We start from the raw sequence: 20,049 nt of genomic DNA, 5'->3' as shown, positions 1-20,049 counted from the left end.
CTGCTAAACAACCGATGGGGCCACTGGACGATTGAGATGCTAAAGGAGCACTCAAGGATAAGGCCATTGCGGAGAAACTAAATGAATTATTTGCATCCATCTTCACAGCGGAGGATGTGAGGGAGATTCCCAAACCTGAGCCATTCTTTGTAGGTGACAAATCTGAGGAACTGTCCCAGATTGAGGTGTCATTAGAGGAGGTTTTGGAACAAATTGATAAATTAAACAGTAATAAGTCACCAGGACCAGATGGTATTCACCCAAGAGCTCTGAAGAAACTCAAATGTTAAATTGCAGAACTATTAACTGTAGTCTGTAACCTATCATTTAATCAGCTACTGTACCAAATGTCTGGAAGATAGCTAATGTGACACCAATTTTTAAAAAGGGCTCCAGAGGTGATCCCAGCAATTACATGCCGGTAAGCCTGACTTCAGTACCAAAAAAAACTGGTTGAAACTATAGTAAAGAACAATATTGTCAGACATATAGATGAACATAATTTGTTGGGGGAAGAGTCAACATGGTTTTTGTAAAGGGAAATCATGCCTCACCAATCTACTAGTACTCTTTGAGAGAGTCAACAAGCATGTAGACAAGGGGAATCCAGTGGATCTTAGATTTTCAGAAAGCCTTTGACAAGGTCCTTCACCAAAGGCTCTTATGCAAAGTAAGCTGTCACTGGATAAGAGGGAAGGTTCTCTCATGGATTGGTAACTGGTTAAAAGATAGGAAACAAAAGCTATGTATATATGGTCAGTTTTCAGAATGGAGAGAGGTAAATAGTGGTGTCCCCCAGGGGTCTGTACTGGAACCAGTTCTATTCAACTAACTCATAAATGATCTGGAAAAAGGGGTAAACAGTGAGGTGACAATATATGCAGATTATACGAAACTACTCAAGATAGTTAAGTCCCAGGTAGACTGCGAAGAGCTACCAAAGGATCTCTCAAAACTGGGTGACTGCAACAAAATGGCAGGTGAAATTTAATGCTGATAAATGCAAAGTAATGCACATTGGAAAACATAAATTAGTTGTTACCACTCAAGAAAGAGATCTTGGAGTCATTGTGTATACTTCTCTGAAAACATCCACTCAATGTGCAGTGGCAGTCAAAAAAGCAAACAGAACGTTGGGAATCATTAAGAAAGGGATAAATAATAAGACAGAAAATATCATATTGCCTCTATATAAATCCATGGTACGCCCACATCTTGAATACTTCATGCAGATGTGGTCACCCCATCTCAAAAAAGATATATTGGAATTGGAAAGGGTCAGAAAAGAGCAACAAATAGGATTGGGGTGAGAAGAGATTCATAAGACTGGGACTTTTCAGCTTGGAAAAGAGATGACTAAGGGGGGATATGACTGAGGTCTATAAAATCATGACTGGTGTAGAGGAAGTAAATAAAGAAGTGTTATTTCCTCCTTCTCATAACACAAGAACTAGGGGGGGGGTCACCAAATGAAATTAATGAATGAGCGACAGGGAATGGATCACTTGATGATTACCTGTTCGTTCCCTCTGAGGCATCTGGCATTGGCCACTGACGGAAGACAGGACACTGGGCTAGATGGGCCTTTGGTCTGACCCAGTATGGCCATTCTTATGTTCTTAAGTGTACTGTGCAGCTTTAAATGTAGAGGTGACACTGTGTGTTTCAGGATCAGCTTCCATTTTGTTTCAGTTCTGATGCAGAATGTTAGAGTCACTATGTATTGTTTCTCAGGATAACTTTGGGTGAAATACTGGCTATACTGAAGTCAATTGCAAAATTTCTGTTTACTTCAATTGGGCCAGGATTTTTACCCTTTCTATGTTTTTCCTTAATCTGAAGTGAAAATAATCTAGACTAAATAATACTTATTTTGATCTTTGAATGTAGCAAATTGTAACAAATATCTGGAGTGTTTTTGTAGGTTGAAGCAGGGAGGGAAACATTAACCACATGTAAGGCTACTGGGTTTTTAACAGATGAAGTGCTATGCTGAATTGAGGCCTTTGTGATCACAGGGGTCTGAAGAAGAAAAGTGTATTTTCCCTCTGTAGTGATGCAACAACTCACAAGTGCAGCACCTCCTGCTGGTCATCCTGGGAATTAGCTCTCCAGCCTCCAGATCATCCTCTGCAGACTGGTGTCCTGCTTGCCTCAGGTCCCTGCGTCCCTCCCAAACTCCAGTGCCCCTTTACCTTGGGGTGCTGCCCCCTGGCAGTACACCCACAGATCCCCCTCCCTCTATCCCCACCTTACCTTAGTGGCTACTGCCAGTCACCATCTCGCCCCCGCTCACTGGGGCAGACTGCAGTCTGTAAACCACTCATCATCAGCAAGGAGGGTTTGGACCTGCTGCTTTTGCCTAACCCTGGGCTGCCCCTCTGCAACCCCAGTACCTGCTTCGGGCCTTCAGCAAGGCCTGCAGCCTGGGGGTTCTCCAGGTTGGAGCTCCCCAGCTCCTCTGACCTTCCAACAGTCCTGTTCCACTTCAGGTACCTTCTCCTACAGCAGCTAGCCCTTCCCACTCAAGAGCTAGAGTGAGACTCCTCTGCTTCTAGCCCACAGCCCTCTGATAAGGGCCAGCTGGGCCCTGATTGAGCTGTCCACAGCTGTGGCTAGCTACTCACTCAGCTTCCCCCAGCTGTTCTCACTCCTCTTCCCCCAGCCGCAGCCCTCTGCAGGGCTGCTTTTACTATTGGCTCCCCAGGGCAGCCCTCTCCCAGGCTGTTTTAACCCTTTCAGGGACGGAGCGGGGTGTCCAAGCTGCTATACTCTCCTTCTCCCTCTCTTTTTAATCTTCTCAGAAGAAATAGTAAAAGGAATACTTCCAGTTAGCCACTTGTGTGACCTAGTGTTTACTAATGATAAGTTCATGATTTCATCAACAGTTTAGCATTCAGAACAGAAAACCAAATGTGAAATATCTTACACAGTAGATGAAGTTTTTGACTAGAAATCTGGCGAAAATGAAGCAAACAAGCAGGAATGGAAGAAGCTAAAGCAAACATCAGACATGAGGGATAGTTAGAGAAAACTATGTTTATGTGCACCGCTACAGACTAGGGACCGAATGGCTAGGCAGCAGTTCTGCAGAAAAGGACCTAGGGATTACAGTGGACGAGAAGCTGGATATGAGTCAACAGCGTGCCCTTGTTGCCAAGAAGGCCAATGGCATTTTGGGCTGTATAAGTAGGGGCATAGCCAGCAGATCGAGGGACATGATCATTCCCCTCTATTCGACATTGGTGAGGCCTCAGCTGGAGTACTGTGTCCAGTTTTGGGCCCCACACTACAAGAAGGAAAACTACATTAAGTTTAGAAGTGTGTGCAACAAGAGTGATGTAGTGGTGGGAGTCTGCTATAGACCACTGGACCAGGGGGATGAGGTAGATGAGGCTTTCTTCCGACAGCTCACGAAAGCTACTAGATCGCATGCCCTGATTCTCATGGGTGACTTTAATTTTCCTGATATCTGCTGGGAGAGCAATACAGCGGTGCATAGACAATCCAGGAAGTTTTTGGAAAGCGTAGGGGACAATTTCCTGGCGCAAGTGCTAGAGGAGCCAACTAGGGGGGGCGCTTTTCTTGACCTGCTGCTCACAAACCGGGTAGAATTAGTGGGGGAAGCAAAAGTGGATGGGAATCTGGGAGGCAGTGACCATGAGTTGGTTGAGTTCAGGATCCTGACGCAGGGAAGAAAGGTAAGCAGCAGGATACGGACCCTGGACTTCAGGAAAGCAGACTTCAACTCCCTCAGGGAACGGATGGCCAGGATCCCCTGGGGGACTAACTTGAAGGGGAAAGGAGTCCATGAGAGCTGGCTGTATTTCAAGGAATCCCTGTTGAGGTTACAGGGACAAACCATCCCAATGAGTCGAAAGAATAGTAAATATGGCAGGCGACCAGCTTGGCTTAACGGTGAAATCCTAGCGGATCTTAAACATAAAAAAGAAGCTTACAAGAAGTGGAAGGTTGGACATATGACCAGGGAAGAGTATAAAAATATTGCTCGGGCATGTAGGAATGATATCAGGAGGGCCAAATCGCACCTGGAGCTGCAGCTAGCCAGAGATGTCAAGAGTAACAAGAAGGGTTTCTTCAGGTATGTTGGCAACAAGAAGAAAGCCAAGGAATGTGTGGGCCCCTTACTGAATGAGGGAGGCAACCTAGTGACAGAGGATGTGGAAAAAGCTAATGTACTCAATGCTTTTTTTGCCTCTGTCTTCACGAACAAAGTCAGCTCCCAGACTGCTGCGCTGGGCATCACAAAATGGAGAAGAGATGGCCAGCCCTCTGTGGAGATAGAGGTGGTTAGGGACTATTTAGAAAAGCTGGACGTGCACAAGTCCATGGGGCCGGACGAGTTGCATCCGAGAGTGCTGAAGGAATTGGCGGCTGTGATTGCAGAGCCATTGGCCATTATCTTTGAAAACGCGTGGCGAACCGGGGAAGTCCCGGATGACTGGAAAAAGGCTAATGTAGTGCCAATCTTTAAAAAAGGGAAGAAGGAGGATCCTGGGAACTACAGGCCAGTCAGCCTCACCTCAGTCCCTGGAAAAATCATGGAGCAGGTCCTCAAAGAATCAATCCTGAAGCACTTGCATGAGAGGAAAGTGATCAGGAACAGCCAGCATGGATTCACCAAGGGAAGGTCATGCCTGACTAATCTAATCGCCTTTTATGATGAGATTACTGGTTCTGTGGATGAAGGGAAAGCAGTGGATGTATTGTTTCTTGACTTTAGCAAAGCTTTTGACACGGTCTCCCACAGTATTCTTGTCAGCAAGTTAAGGAAGTATGGGCTGGATGAATGCACTATAAGGTGGGTAGAAAGCTGGCTAGATTGTCGGGCTCAACGGGTAGTGATCAATGGCTCCATGTCTAGTTGGCAGCCGGTATCAAGTGGAGTACCCCAAGGGTCGGTCCTGGGGCCGGTTTTGTTCAATATCTTCATAAATGATCTGGAGGATGGTGTGGATTGCACTCTCAGCAAATTTGCGGATGATACTAAACTGGGAGGAGTGGTAGATACGCTGGAGGGGAGGGATAGGATACAGAAGGACCTAGACAAATTGGAGGATTGGGCCAAAAGAAATCTGATGAGGTTCAATAAGAATAAGTGCAGGGTCCTGCACTTACGGAAGAACCCAATGCACAGCTACAGACTAGGGACCGAATGGCTAGGCAGCAGTTCTGCGGAAAAGGACCTAGGGGTGACAGTGGACGAGAAGCTGGATATGAGTCAACAGTGTGCCCTTGTTGCCAAGAAGGCCAATGGCATTTTGGGATGTATAAGTAGGGGCATAGCGAGCAGATCGAGGGACGTGATCATTCCCCTCTATTCGACATTGGTGAGGCCTCATCTGGAGTACTGTGTCCAGTTTTGGGCCCCACACTTCAAGAAGGATGTGGATAAATTGGAGAGAGTCCTGCGAAGGGCAACAAAAATGATTAGGGGACTGGAACACATGAGTTATGAGGAGAGGCTGAGGGAGCTGGGATTGTTTAGCCTGCAGAAGAGAAGAATGAGGGGGGATTTGATAGCTGCTTTCAACTACCTGAAAGGGGGTTCCAAAGAGGATGGCTCTCGACTTCTTCTCAGTGGTAGCAGATGACAGAACGAGGAGTAATGGTCTCAAGTTGCAGTGGGGGAGGTTTAGATTGGATATTAGGAAAAACTTTTTCACTAAGAGGGTGGTGAAACACTGGAATGCGTTACCTAGGGAGGTGGTTGAATCTCCTTCCTTAGAGGTTTTTAAGGTCAGGCTTGACAAAGCCCTGGCTGGGATGATTTAACTGGGAATTGGTCCTGCTTCGAGCAGGGGGTTGGACTAGATGACCTTCTGGGGTCCCTTCCAACCCTGATATTCTATGATTCTATGATTCTAAGGATGTGGAAAAATTGGAAAGAGTCCAGCGGAGGGCAACAAAAATGATTAGGGGACTGGAACACATGACTTATGAGGAGAGGCTGAGGGAACTGGGATTGTTTAGTCTGCGGAAGAGAAGAATGAGGGGGGATTTGATAGCTGCTTTCAACTACCTGAAAGGGGGTTCCAAAGAGGATGGATCTAGACTATTCTCAGTGGTAGCTGATGACAGGACAAGGAGTAATGGTCTCAAGTTGCAGTGGGGGAGGTTTAGGTTGGATATTAGGAAAAACTTTTTCACTAGGAGCGTGGTGAAACACTGGAATGCGTTACCTAGGGAGGTGGTAGAATCTCCTTCCTTAGAAGTTTTTAAGGTCAGGCTTGACAAAGCCCTGGCTGGGATGATTTAGTTGGGGGTTGGTCCTGCTTTGAGCAGGTGGTTGGACTAGATGACCTCCTGAGGTCCCTTCCAACCCTGATATTCTATGATTCTATGAAAACCAGAGGCTTTGTATCATCTGATTACACTAGACAAATACTGCCACATGCCAGCTATGTTAAGAGGTTACTATTGTTAAAGATAAAACTACAGGAAGGGTTAATCTGCTTAAAAGTCTTGCTGGGACTAATTGGGTTGCGGATAAGAAAACACTACTGATGGTATACGGAGCCTTAATCTGACCAATTATTGGTTATGGCTGCCAAGCTTTTTGGCCAGCTTCAAAATCAGAACTTAAAAAAATTAAATTTAATACAAGCCCAGGCACTACGAATTGCGTGCGGTGCATTTATTTCAACACCTCTGTGTATGCTACAGATAGCTTCTGGTGAAACGCCAGTTGCACTATGAATGAACCTAACTTTCTGGTCCAAAGTTAATGGGAACTGCAATGATGAAAGTACCAAACAAATATAAGAGGATTGCTGGGAATTTGAGGCGAACTGTAGAACACAATGTTAGAACTTCACATGCCATTCAAGTTACAGGGGGGTGCAGGAGTCGAACGATGAGGAAAAGATTAACAAATTCAAAACTTTTAGTCATGGAAAAATTAGTTATGGATGGAAATGGAAATTTACACATGTGGGTTCAGATTTATTTTATAAACTTAAGTGTAAAAATGAAGTGTACCAGCAGACAGATAAAAAGTAGTGTTGGTTTTGTCAAATATATACAGATGGATCCAAAAAAATTGAAAACAGGAAGAGTAGATATGGTATATTGTATACCAAAATTGACAAACAGTACATATAAAAGAATATCTGATTATGTAAATGTAGTTGTCGTGACAGCCAAACTAGTAGCAATAATGCTAGCATTAAACTGGATCTGAGAAATATGCCCAGCAGCTGTGGTCATTTTTTCAAATTTCATCTCAGGCCTTATGGTGATTAAAAAGGGGTGTCTTCTTATGGAGATGTGATTTAATCAATAACAATATATTTCTAATAACAGAATTAGTACAGATAAGGATATACGTAGCTCTCAGAGCATATTGGGATAACAGGGAACTAAATGTCAGACAAAGTAGCTAACAAAGCTGTCAGAAATGGAAGGCTTGACATTAGGGTTGCCAACATTGGATTTCTGTTTCCTTAGCACCCCCACCCCACCCCTCCTCCCAATATTATTAATAATAATAATATCATCATTACTATGAATAATAATAAGCAGTATTCACCTACATCACCAGGGGTATTTCTTGCTGCTTTTTTGCACCATTCAGCAATTCTCGATCTTGTTGTACAGAGATGGGGAAAAAAGGGACACCTCTTGTAAAAAGGGACTGTCAGCAACCCTAATTGACATAGAAACACTCTTGAGTAAACAGGAATTCAAAAGCCTAGCACAGAAAAATGTAACAGAGAAATGGCAAAAAATTTGCATTAATGAAAGAGAGGAAGAAGATTTTTTTGAACTGTGCACTAGAGTTGAGGATAGTGACATACTTCAGGGCCTGGATAGGAAAAATTAAGTAATTTTATTTAAAGTATTAACTCACATTTGTGGCTTCAACAAAAATCTTTTTCAAATCTATAGATACAAAGATAGACTACGTGCGCTCTGTAAGGTGAAAGAAACAACTGGTCACCTTTTATGGGCATGTAAGGGCTTTGATAAAGAAAGGGGAAAGCTTTCTGTGGAATTCAAACGTCTTAAGGTAACAGACATTACATTGTTATTTAGTACAGACATTGGGGAAATGAAGCATTATTAAAAAGTGTTGTTACACTACCTGAAAGACACAGGGCAGAGCAAGAGAATATAAATGTCTAGGTTTTGAGGAATTATAGTTGTTGGCAGCGATAGACTATTCAGATAAATCTGCTTCACCATAAAAAGGGGGCGGGGGAAGAAAGGGGTTGCTGGGGAAGGAGTCTGTAGTCATGGGGAGTAGAGTAAGCTCCAGCGGTAAACCCAGAAGCAGGCAAGAGAAGATGGAGAGGCTGGATACGAAGGAACCCAGGGAAACAGATATAGGGACAGGGACAAAGCATACTTGGATTGCTGGTTATAGGGTCCCTGGGCTGGAACCTGGTGTAGCAGGTGTGCCTGGGTTCCCCTGCCAGCCACTGGTATATTGACACAGCCTGAGTTGGAGTTGAACACCATTTGGAGATGGCATTTAGGCAGAGGTCCTGTTGTACTAGTAACCTTGGGGTGGACTAAATGGTGACCTGGTTAGAGGATCAAGTTACCACAAGAGAAATTATTGCAGAGCATGTAGTCCAGCAGAAAGGGGCACAGGTGCAGCGTGAGCTACTTTCCCAGACCTAGACACAAGGAGGCGCACTAGTGGTGAGTGGCAACCCTGTTACGGGGTAATGAGGGCAGGATAACCCCAGGTTTATAGCATATCATGGATATTTGTATATATTGCTCAACCTGGCTTCAAAAACTGTGGAGAGACTATTCCTCAGTATGATCAGGGAAAAGGTTCTTAGTTGTATCAACCTTAAATTTACTGTAATAAAGGTAAGTAAAAAAATTTCAAATGGAAGTGTGTTTTCAAGTGGATTTCAGGTGTAGCTCTGATTTGTAGCCATAGGAGCTGACTCCATGGGTGCTCAGGGGCTCAAACACCTACTGAGAAAAAATGGGGGGTGCTCAGCACCCAGAGGGCTGGTCCAGTCCCCTAACGATTTTTGTTGCCCTCCGCTGGACTCTTTCCAATTTTTCCACATCCTTCTTGTAGTGTGGGGCCCAAAACTGGACACAGTACTCCAGATGAGGCCTCACCAACGTCAAAAAGAGGGGAACGATCACGTCCCTCGATCTGCTGGCAATGCCCCTACATATACATCCCAAAATGCCATTGGCCTTCTTGGCAACAAGGGCACACTGTTGACTCATATCCAACTTCTCGTCCACTGTAACCCCTAGGTCCTTTTCTGCAGAACTGCTGCTGAGCCATTCAGTCCCTAGTCTGTAGCGGTGCATGGGATTCTTCCGTCCTAAGTGCAGGACTCTGCACTTGTCCTTGTTGAACCTCATCTGATTTCTTTTGGCCCAATCCTCCAATTTGCCTAGGGCCCTCTGTATCCTATCCCTACCCTCCAGCGTATCTACCTCTCCTCCCAGTTTAGTGTCATCTGCAAACTTCCTGAGGGTGCAATCCACACCATCCTCCAGATCATTTATGAAGATATTGAACAAAACCGGCCCGAGGACAGACCCTTGGGGCACTCCACTTGATACCAGCTGCCAACTAGACATGGAGCCATTGATCACTACCCGTTGAGCCCGACAATCTAGCCAACTTTCTATCCACCTTATAGTCCATCCAGCCCATACTTCTTTAACTTGCTGGCGAGAATACTGTGGGAGACCGTGCCAAAAGCTTTGCTAAAGTCAAGGAACAACACGTCCACTGCTTTCCCCTCATCCACAGAACCAGTTATCTCGTCATAAAAGATACAAAGGGATCTCACAAAACTGGGTGACTAGGCAACAAAATGGCAGATGAAATGCAGTGCTGATAAGTTCAAAGTAATGAACATTGGAAAACATAACCCAAACTATGCATACAAAATGATGGGGTCTAAATTAGCTGTTAACCCTCAAGAAAAAGATTTTGGAGTCATTGTGGATAGTTTTCTGAAAACATCTGCTCTATATGCAGAGGCAGTCAAACAAGCTAACAGAATGTTAGGAACAATTAGGAAAGGGATAAATAAATATCATAATGCCAGTATATAAATCCATGGTACGCCCACACTTGAAAACTGTGTTGTCACCCCATCTCAAAAAAGATATATTTGAATTTGAAAAGGTTTGTCTGGCAGCTTGAGAGGGGCTTGGGGGAAGGGAGACCAGCGAGCAGGGAGAGGCGTGGGGGTGGGAAGAGGCAGAGTGAGGTCAGGGCCTTGTGGGGGGGCAGAGCGAGGGGGGAGCCTATGGTCAGGGGGCAGAGCAAGCGCGTGAAGAGTCAGAGCGAAGGTGGAGCCTTGAGGGAAGGAGTGGAGTGAGGGTGGGGCATCCTTGGGGAAAAGTAAAAGTCTGTGCCTATGTGGTTAGGGATGCAACCCCAGGCTCTGGGTGTCCCTAGGCCTCTGAATGCCAGATGCTGGGACTGGATGACAGGGAATGGATCACTCCATGATTGCCATGTTCTGTTCATTCCCTCTGAAATATCTGCATTGGCCACGGTCGGAAGACAGGATTCTGGGCTAAGTGGACCATTGGTCAGACCCAATATGGCCACTCTTATGTTCTTAGCATAATGTGATTCTTGGATAGAAAGTGCTATATTAATTAATTAATTAATTATGACGTCTTCTAACTAGGTTTAGGTATCACAGAATCTTGTTACTATTTTGGGGTATTATATAAATGTTACAGTTATTTTTTATAGTTTGTTATTTTTAATGTGTTTATTAAACCTATTGCCTTTTCCCAGGAAGTTAATGTTCTGCATTATGTTAGAGCAAGTTTTCAGCTGATTCCAGATTTGTACACCAAAATTTGTGCCTGCAACTGATTGCAGCCAAAGAATTGGGCATACATCCATTCTGCATGCACAAAACTTGTGTTTGTGTGTAAACTTAGTGCCCAGCTGATAAGTTTTTGTGCACAAATACTGTTTATGTGACTAAAACCAGCAGCCACTCAATTTTGCAGGCTCATTTGGTTGTGTGCCTGAAACTGGGCATGTAAATTCACAGGTGGCAGCTAAAAATTTATCTGAAAATGTAGACGAAAATTTGCTTTGGGGCAGTACATAGTATGTGTTGCTAGTAAACACATGCTAAAGTCATTATGGATATACTGATTTTTAATTTAAATAGGCATTTAAATTACGTATCTGTAATTTGTAACGTGTTTCTTGATATGGAAAGTAATTACATAGTAGAAATGGAATAATCTGATAAACAACAAGTATATTTCTGGTGCAAACAAGCCAAATCATCTCCTTTTTGTGAGGTACGGATGGGAGTCATGAGAGCCCAATTTCCTACCAGATCTACTCAGCAGAAGTGGGAAGGTGAGGCTGAAGAGACTTTGCAGATCTCCCGTTGGATGATAGTTGGCCAGCAGGTGGCAACATCTCATGTCATGTCATGAACCAATTATATCAGGAGGAACAGGAGGTTTAGTTGAGGTTCCTCTTCCTCTTTTCCTCATGAAAGTTACAATTTAAGCAAGTAGATTTAGCACTACCAGTGATTCCCAATCTGTGTGCCCTGTAACCTGTGTTCTGAGGATATGTAGTGGTATGAATGCACTTCACAAATAGGAACTATTCCTTCAGAGCTACAGGGCTGGTTGTCCTCCTACTTACAAAAGTGTAATTTTGCTGACTTTAGTAAAGTTACTCCTGATATACACTGGTGTAAACAAGAGGAGAATCAGCCCCTATCTTCATTTGCATCTGCCATGAAGCCGTATTATGTTTTCCATTGTTTCTTTTGTCTTTGTGATGGGTTTGGGCCCTTTGGGATGTCACCTGATGTGCTGGGGTTTAACTGAGCCTCCCCTGCTCAATCAGCCTATTCTGCCAGCCTGGGTTCCCTTTACCTGGCCTTGCTGGGTTAGACCTACAAGCCTCTTCCAGCCAAGCACATAGGCAGGGTCACACCCAGCTGCACAAAAAGACAGAGATCTGCTCTGGAAAGCTTCAACCTTAGGGGCTCTCCCAACACTCTGGTGCCCACTCCCTTTAAGGGGTACAAACCCAATGGTTTTATGAAATTTTCCCCCTCCCTCAATGTGGAGGGAGATATGCAAAACTTCTTGCCCACGCCCCAGTTAGAAATTACATAAACTGGGTTATATTATAAACAAACAATAAGTGTATTAACTACAAAAGGTGAACTTCAAGTGAGTATGAGAGATAACAGACAGAACAAAGTGGATTACTGACCAAATAAAGCAAAATATGCAAGCTAAGCTCAATATGCTTGAGAAACAGGTTACAAAATGTAAATTCTCACCCTAAGTGTTATTTTAGGCAGGTTACGAAGTTTCTGTGATTCAGAATTCCAGTTATATTCCTTTTCAGACTGGACCCCCTGTCTCAGTCTGGACTCCCGCCTTGCCTTCTCTTCAGGTGGCTTTAGCAGTCTTTCTTCTTAGGCAGACAGGCCATAGAGAGGAGGAGTTCCATTTGCCTTCCTCCCCACCCTTATATAGGATTTACATAAGGCGGGAATCCTTTGTTTCCCAAACTTGACCCCCACTTCTGTTTCAGTGGAAAGTTACAAAAAGTCCCAGGTAATGTTCAGTATCAGGTGCCAAGACCACCTGACTCTGTAGTATCACAGTGTCCATGACAGTGGCAGTATGGAGGGTCTGCAGGAAGGCCAATCCTTTTCACAATCCATTGTCCTCGCTGATGGGTTACCAGCCCCGTCTGGCTTTTCCATTGTTGTACCTGAAGTGTTAGCAGTGGGCATCACCCAAAGTAGCATAGTTGAAATACAGATACATAGTCGATATTCCTAACTTCAGATACAGAAAAGATACAGGCATACAATTTGGATAATCACATTCAGTAAATTATAACCTTTCCAATGGTATCTTACAAGACCCGTTTTGCATAAAGTACATCTCAGCTATGTCATTCATATCATAAGCATATTTACATAAAGAATATGGAGTGAAACGTCACAGTCTTGCTTTGTCATTTAGATTTACTGCAAAATTGAATGCAACAGAAAGAGTGAGTTACATGCACTGACATGGCAGCATCTTTTAATGGATGGCAACTGAGGGACAACTGAATTCCAACCCCAAACCCATCTGCTCAATAAACATGACTTAGGCCCCTCAGAATCATGAGATTGGCTCAAAAGTGATGGGAGTTTAAAAAATAATAATGATGGGTTCTTTTTATTTGCCTTCCGGTTTTTGAGCCTTTAGGGTTCAGTTGGGTCATGTTCTCAAGCTGTTCTCTGCAATCACACCTTAATTACTTTTCAAGTGAAAGCTGAGATTCACATGTAATTGCATGAATCTGAGAGCTGGATCTTTAACAAGGCACCAAATATCATAGACTCATCATCAAATCACAAGAACAGGCCATGCTGTGAATTCTAATTGTTGCACTGCTAATGACTGGCTGAATGACCTTAAGTAGGATACTTAGCCTTTCTGTGATTCATCTTCCCTATGTGGAAAACTAGGAACTATAACTCTTATTGAATTACAGGGGTGCGGTGAGGATTAATTAGCTCAAGTTTGCAAAGTGCTTTGAACACATAATGATATATACACGCATGCTAAAGACTATTATTAAATGTTGCACATTGTCATATTTTTCAGCTATCCTCTAATCCTACTTTTCCCGCTGGAGGAGGAGTAGGCAAACAACATGAAGCAAAACTTGGCATCATCAGTTAGATTTATTTTGCTGCTTTTTCTGAACATAGAGTGTTTGAATGGTAAGTAGAAAACTATACAGCACATTATTTTCCTGAAAGCAGTTTGTTTAGAAAATTCTGAAGATAAATCTGGCTATCCTGATCCTCGTTGGAACCTATACAACTTCAAATGATCAATTCTCTTAAGAACTCCTGTAAAGAGATTTTGAAAATGGCTTGATTTACTCTTGTGAAAGTTTTAGGGTCAGTAAGTGATAACTTTAGGGTATGTTTACACAGCAAAGAAAACCGTGTGGTTGGCCCATGCCAGCTGCTTCGGCTCATGAAACTCGGGCCGCGGGGCTGTTTCACATTGCTGTGTAGACTTCCAGGCTCAGGGTGAAGCCTGAGCTCTGGGACCCTCCCACCTTGCAGAGTCCTAGAGTCCAGGGTGTGAGAGTAGACATACCCTTAGAGGCAGTATTGACAGACACCTGTCCCTTCCCCTATAGGCGCCGACTTCTGCTCACGCCAGTGGGTGCTCAACCCCCCTCTGTCCCCGGCCCCGCCCAGACTCCACCCCTGTCCCGCCCCCATTCCAACCCCTTCCCCAAAGTCCCTGCCCCAACTCCGTCCCCTCCCTGACCCTATTCCGACTCCTTCCCCAAATCCCCGTCCTGGCCCCGCCCCTTCCCTGCCTCCTCCTCTGAGCATGCCACATTCCCGCTTCTCCCCCTCCCTCCCAGAGCTTACTAGGCCGCCAAACAGGTGTTTGGCGGCAGCAAGCGCTGGAAGGTAGGCAGAGGAGAAGGGATGCAGCGCGCTCAGGGGAGGAGGCGGAGTGGAGGTAAGAGAGGGCGGGGGACAGGGAGGGGAGCTTGGCTGCTTGTGGGTGCAGAGCTCCCACAACTTTTTCCCTGTTTGTGCTCCAGCCCCAGAGCACCCACGGAGTCCACACTTATGCCTTCCCCTTCATTCTTCTTAGGACTTGTCACCATGAAAATGTGAATAGCAACATTAATGAAAAAGTGGCATGGAAATTTACTGAAGTGATAAATAAGCTTAGAAGGAGAAGGCACATGTATGCACATTTGAATACACTTTTTTCTTAGAGATTATTGACCAATGTGTTCTTTATTTTAACATGACATGTTTTTAGATACTATTGGATTCTATGTAGAAGTAATTCACACATTCAGTTTTGCCTTTACACAGTGTACTGTATCCAGTCTGTGGAATCTGTCCATCATCTCCTTATACCTCACCATCAGTACTACCTAAATGTGTAATATATGATATTTGTAAAGCTTATTAACTAGGTTGATTTATGTACTTCTGCAGAGCAATCAGCTCCTGGAAAGCCTGAAGTTTTGAAGTGTCTTTCTCCAGAAATGGAAACCTTTACTTGCTGGTGGAAGCCTGGCTCAGATGGAGGACTTCCTACCAACTACACTCTGCTCTACAATAAGGAAGGGTGAGAAGCTGTGGATAATTATTCTGTAGATTATTACTTTGCTTCATATATATTTACAGGCCCCAAACTCTCACTTGTCTTTAAATTGCAGATAATTATCAGATGACAAAGGTGTTGTGACAGAATAGGGGAATATGTCCCTGTCGATTTGTGGATTTTGTTTAGAATGTAATCTTTAGTATGGCTTTGAGTGTTCCTTTTGGTAGCTGGAACTTGACAGTTAGTGGGGAACCTGTATTTGGAAAGCTGTGACAAAGCCATCAACATTGAATAATTACCCTGGAGAAACAATGAGGTTGCTTCAGCAGGGTCATTGACTTTGAATGAACTCTCTGCACAGAAGTCTGTCTGTGGGGAGAGGGCTGACATTCCCCTAGTCTAAGCACATGGCTGTGAGAGCTGTAGTTGGTCCCCCTGACCAAAGAGAAACAGAATCTGTTTTTTAAAAGGGTGTTTCTCTAAGCAAAAGGAGTAATTTAATTGCCAGGCACAGAGGACACAACCAGTGGGAGTGCTTTCTCTAAAGGACTTGGACCAAACCCAGGGACTCACAAAAGGGGATGAAATGAGGAGTTTGTTTTCCATAGATCTGTGTGTGCATGTTTAAGAATTCCTTTGCTTTACGGCCACATTGTCCAGTGCTAAATTTGTAATGAAAGAGGTGCTGAAGCTCAAGCAACTAGGTGCGAGGGCGCAAGGAATTTTTTTACTTTTGTAACTGATATGGCAAGCCCAGAGGTGCCGGGGCTATAAACTGCCAAACCTAGGAGTGCCGGGGCTCATCCCTGGCAAGTCCTGGCACAAATTAAGCATTGACATTGTCCCTGAGAGGGTGAACTTGAAACCAGAGCTCTCACAGCCAGGTGGTCTCTGAGGGGAACATGTCTAAACAACTGTGGAGCTCAGGAGAGCTCACGCACTGGGTCCAGGTTCTAGGTAGCTGGACTGCAGGGTCCTACTGTCCAAGAAGGGTGTCAGACATGGGGTCTGCAGCAGGGAGTGCACCTGAGACATAGAGTTAGGAACAGTGTCCAGTCACTACTGAGAGAATTTAGCACCACATGGGATTCAGTGGGTTGGATCCCATCATGTAGACAGTGTTATCCATTTCAAGAGCAGGACTGGTCCAGATTGTAACAGGTGTTATTTAAAAACTGTGTAAAAGTGAGGTTTATTTTAAGCATGAATGAGACATCTGTGCTTGTGAAAATAAAAGCACGGGATATGCAAATGCATGTTCCCTATGTGCAAGGGGAGTTGTAGTCATTCCCAAATCACCTCTGATGCTGCTGGTAACTTTGCTGAAAGCAGAATCTTTTCTGATTAATAAAGACAGAATCTGGAGTTAGTTACATAAAGAGAATGTGTTCTAAATTCACATTTCCTTTCTGTCATTTACATTTTGCTTCAGTGGTTCAGGATATTCATGCTGTCTGTCAGGTCTCCATTTAAGGGTTCTTTGTTTGGACATACTTGTGTGACGATTCTAAACTACTTGTACGAGTGGGGGAATGAGACTGACCAGTAATAATAGTAATGGGCAAACGACTGCGTCACAGAAACCACCGTCTCAGTTGTCACTGAATGGCAGACGTATTGGTAGTCTTTGCAGAGAGACTACAGAGGCAGTGTGACAGAGTGTTGAGAGTGATTGCTTTCACTGCTATTCCCCATGTTGTACCTGATCTGCACGTACAAAGTGGGCTTCATTCTCTGGGGCTCTCAATCCTGCACCACTTTCACAAGCACTAAAAGTCACTCTTAGAATATGGATTGAAGCGTCATGCTCTTTTTTGCTTTTACACACATCTCTAAGACACTTTTTATTATATACTGACTAAGGGCCCCACAGTGATCTGTGTTTATGTAGGACCATGGGGAACACAAGACCCCTCCCCATCTACTGCTTGAGGGCACATCTCAATCCTTCCCTGTTGTGAGCAGCAGGAACAGGTTCCCAACTGGATAGGGGTGGGGAGGTTACAGGGCCATAAGCCTGCTCCTCCCCTTCATTGGTCCATGGAGTAAGGCAGGACACCAGGGGAACCAATATGCCCCATACCTACGATGATGCAGAGTGCACAGCTATGGGAAAGATTTGCCTCCTGGGTTATCATCTCAACCAGTGTTCCTCCAGGCATTGGTGCAGCTCTCCATGGCCTCCTGCACCAGGCTGTATGTCAGTCACACAATCTAGCACTAAATGAGTGCAAAATAATGCTATTGCCAAAAGCATCTATAAGAAATAAGAGAGTTAGGTATAATGAACTGATACATTTTTATTTTAATGAGATTATAACATTAAAAATTAGACAAGGCATCTTCTTATCTGCAGGCAGGACTGACCTGATTAAAGTAATACAAAATTCTCCTCTATCATAATGCTAAGTCCTGAGACTCTCAGGTGGAAATATGTCAAGAAAATATTTGACAGCATGCTGTCTTCAAACCAAGTGACTGTCTATGATTTGCCTCTAACTTCTTGTTCTTAAACATTTTAGAACTGTTTTGGTGTTCTCTGTAATATTCTGTTTTATGGCTCCATGTCAGGCAAACCATCTCCTCCTCCATTTTAATAGCATACATTTAGTTATGACCTATGTAATTACTAGTTCTAAAAGAACAGAGGACAAGTTCTAGCCCTGCATAGTTCTTGTAAGCTCCAGTTCAGCAAAGCAGTTAAATTAATGGTACTTAAGCACGTACTTAAGTGCTGTGCTGTGACAGGAGTACATACATGCTTAGAGTTAAGCGTCTGTTAAAGTGCTTTGCTGAACCCTGGCCACTATTAGTAAATCAGACGCTTTACTTAATTTCCTGATGACTGATCATTTTTCATTTTTTAATTTCAGAAAAGAACAAATTTATGAATGTCCAGATTACAGAACTGCAGGTCCCAATTCCTGTTACTTTGACAAAAAGCACACCAATCTCTGGACATCTTATAACATTTCTGTAAAGGCAACTAATAAGATGGGAAGTAACATCTCTAACCCTCACTATGTGGACGTGACTTCCGTAGGTAAGAGGGAGAAAAAACAGAAAATAAACTGGAGATAGGCTTGATCTGGAATCACAGAATCAGAGAAATCATAGAAAGGTAGGGCTGGAAGGGATCTTGAGAGGTCATCTAATCCATCTTTCTGTGCTGAGGCAAGGCCAAGTATACACAGACCACCCCAACAGATGTTTGTCTAGCCTGTTCTTAAAAATCTCCAAAAATGGGAATTCCACAACCTCCTTGGTAATCTGTTCAAGTTCTCAACTATCCTTAGAAAGTTTTTTTCCTAATATCCATCCTAAATTTCCCTGGCGGCAAACTAAGTCAATTACTTCTTGTCCTACCCTCGGTGGACACAGAGAACCAGCTTCTTTATAACAATATTGTACATATTCTTCAGTTTTTGCTATCATGTCCCACTTAAACCTTCTTGTCACTAGACTAAACGTGTCCATTTCTTTCAACTTTTCCTCATAGGACATGTTTTCTAAAGCTCTTATCAATTTTGTTGCTCTTCTCTGGACTCTCTCCAGTTTGTTCATATCTTTCTTAAAGTGTGGTGCCCAAAATTGGACACAGTACTCCAGTTGAGGCCCCACCAGCGCTGAGTAGAATGGCACAATTTTCTCCCATGACTTACATACAACACTTCTGTTAATACACACCAGAATACTATTTGTCTTTTTTGCAACTGCATCACATTGTTGGCTCATATTCAGTGTGCAATCCACTATAATTCCCAGATCCTTTTTTGAAGTACAGCTGCTTAGCGAGTTATTCCCCATTTTGTGCATTTGATTTTTCCTTCTTAAATGTAGTACTTAACAATTAAAGTTCAGAACTAAGCCATCTTGTTTCTGAAACTTTATCCTGAAACTGCTGATTGTGAAACGTGTCTTAATTTGATGGTGAGGGAGCCTTGTAAGGATGGCATTAATCAGCAGATCGTTTGCATTCTTTTTAAATATGTATGTGTCTGAAAACCTTATGATGTGTTTATTATTTATAAATAAATAAAATAAACCTTATTCATTTTTGACTGATAAATTGGTACCAGGTTTAGTTAAAATTAGCTTACATTTTCCCACTGGTTTGCTGACAGTTTATGCAACTCCATAACAATTCAGATTCTAAATATATCAGGTTATTTTATCTCAGTGTCTTCCTGATCAAATTTTGCTCAATTTACAAATGTAAAGATATTTTTCTAGCTGCTAGCCCCGAAAACTCAGTATTTTAAAAGCTAAGTCAGGTTCTTCCTGACTTGTGTTTCATAACTAGTACTAGGTCTCTGTGGAGTAAATGTTTCTGTTAGTTACTGTATTAAAGGTATGCTACGCAAGAGTGCTGACAAGGGGGCTGAAGTTTATTTTTAGTCCCAGTCACATGTCCTGGCTCAAAGTTACAAAGATCAATGTCTCTTTCACAACACAGGAATTATTGCTCACTGCTGCCACAAGGTTAACCCTAGGCACCTTCTTCTGAAACATACTATCAAGGGACAGATCTTACTTGTATTCTAGGGACAGAGGTTCCTGGTGGTTCCTTAAGCCCCACCAAAAGTGTTACTAGTACAGTATTTTGAATTAGACCCATATTAGAGAATTGCGAGCCCTGCTCTTCAGTTTATTTTACAAAATGAGGGCCAGAGTTACACTCACACCTTAAATATTACATTCAAAGCCCTAGGGGCTCCGACCCACACTCTTAACATCTTCCTGCTTTCAGTGTGTTACCAGATGTACATATTATATAGATATAAAGATACTCAGTCTATTATCAGGTCAGACAGTTCATTCTATGAAAGCATTCATCCTTTTATGTAAGTATGTGTTTCTGTAGCCTGACAAATTCAGCAGAAAGTCTAAGAGGAACATGAGCAATACTGTGGCAAGTCAACA

The 20,049-nt window shown here is 43.4% G+C and overlaps 1 protein-coding gene across 23 annotated transcripts in view; it reads left to right on the top strand.

The window, feature by feature from the left end:
* The window catches only part of PRLR (prolactin receptor), a 308,636-nt gene that overhangs the window by 270,326 nt on the left and 18,261 nt on the right, over nucleotides 1-20,049 (top strand). For 21 of the 23 annotated variants that reach the window (XM_078852729.1, XM_078852735.1, XM_078852731.1 and 18 more), the window contains 3 exons: nucleotides 13,636-13,754; nucleotides 15,015-15,147; nucleotides 18,000-18,169. In XM_078852729.1, the coding sequence (XP_078708855.1) occupies nucleotides 13,685-13,754; nucleotides 15,015-15,147; nucleotides 18,000-18,169 (373 nt within the window). In that variant the 5' untranslated portion in view covers nucleotides 13,636-13,684. Of the gene's footprint in view, nucleotides 1-11,295; nucleotides 11,357-13,635; nucleotides 13,755-15,014; nucleotides 15,148-17,999; nucleotides 18,170-20,049 lie in introns of those variants that run through there. The other 2 variants (XM_073343738.2, XM_073343742.2) reach the window with 2 other exon arrangements.

The sequence above is a fragment of the Lepidochelys kempii genome, chromosome 5 (assembly GCF_965140285.1).
Source record: "Lepidochelys kempii isolate rLepKem1 chromosome 5, rLepKem1.hap1, whole genome shotgun sequence".
NCBI lineage: Eukaryota > Metazoa > Chordata > Testudines > Cheloniidae > Lepidochelys > Lepidochelys kempii.
Note: the sequence above shows the minus strand (reverse complement) of the source record. Positions and strands in the feature narration are given on the sequence as shown.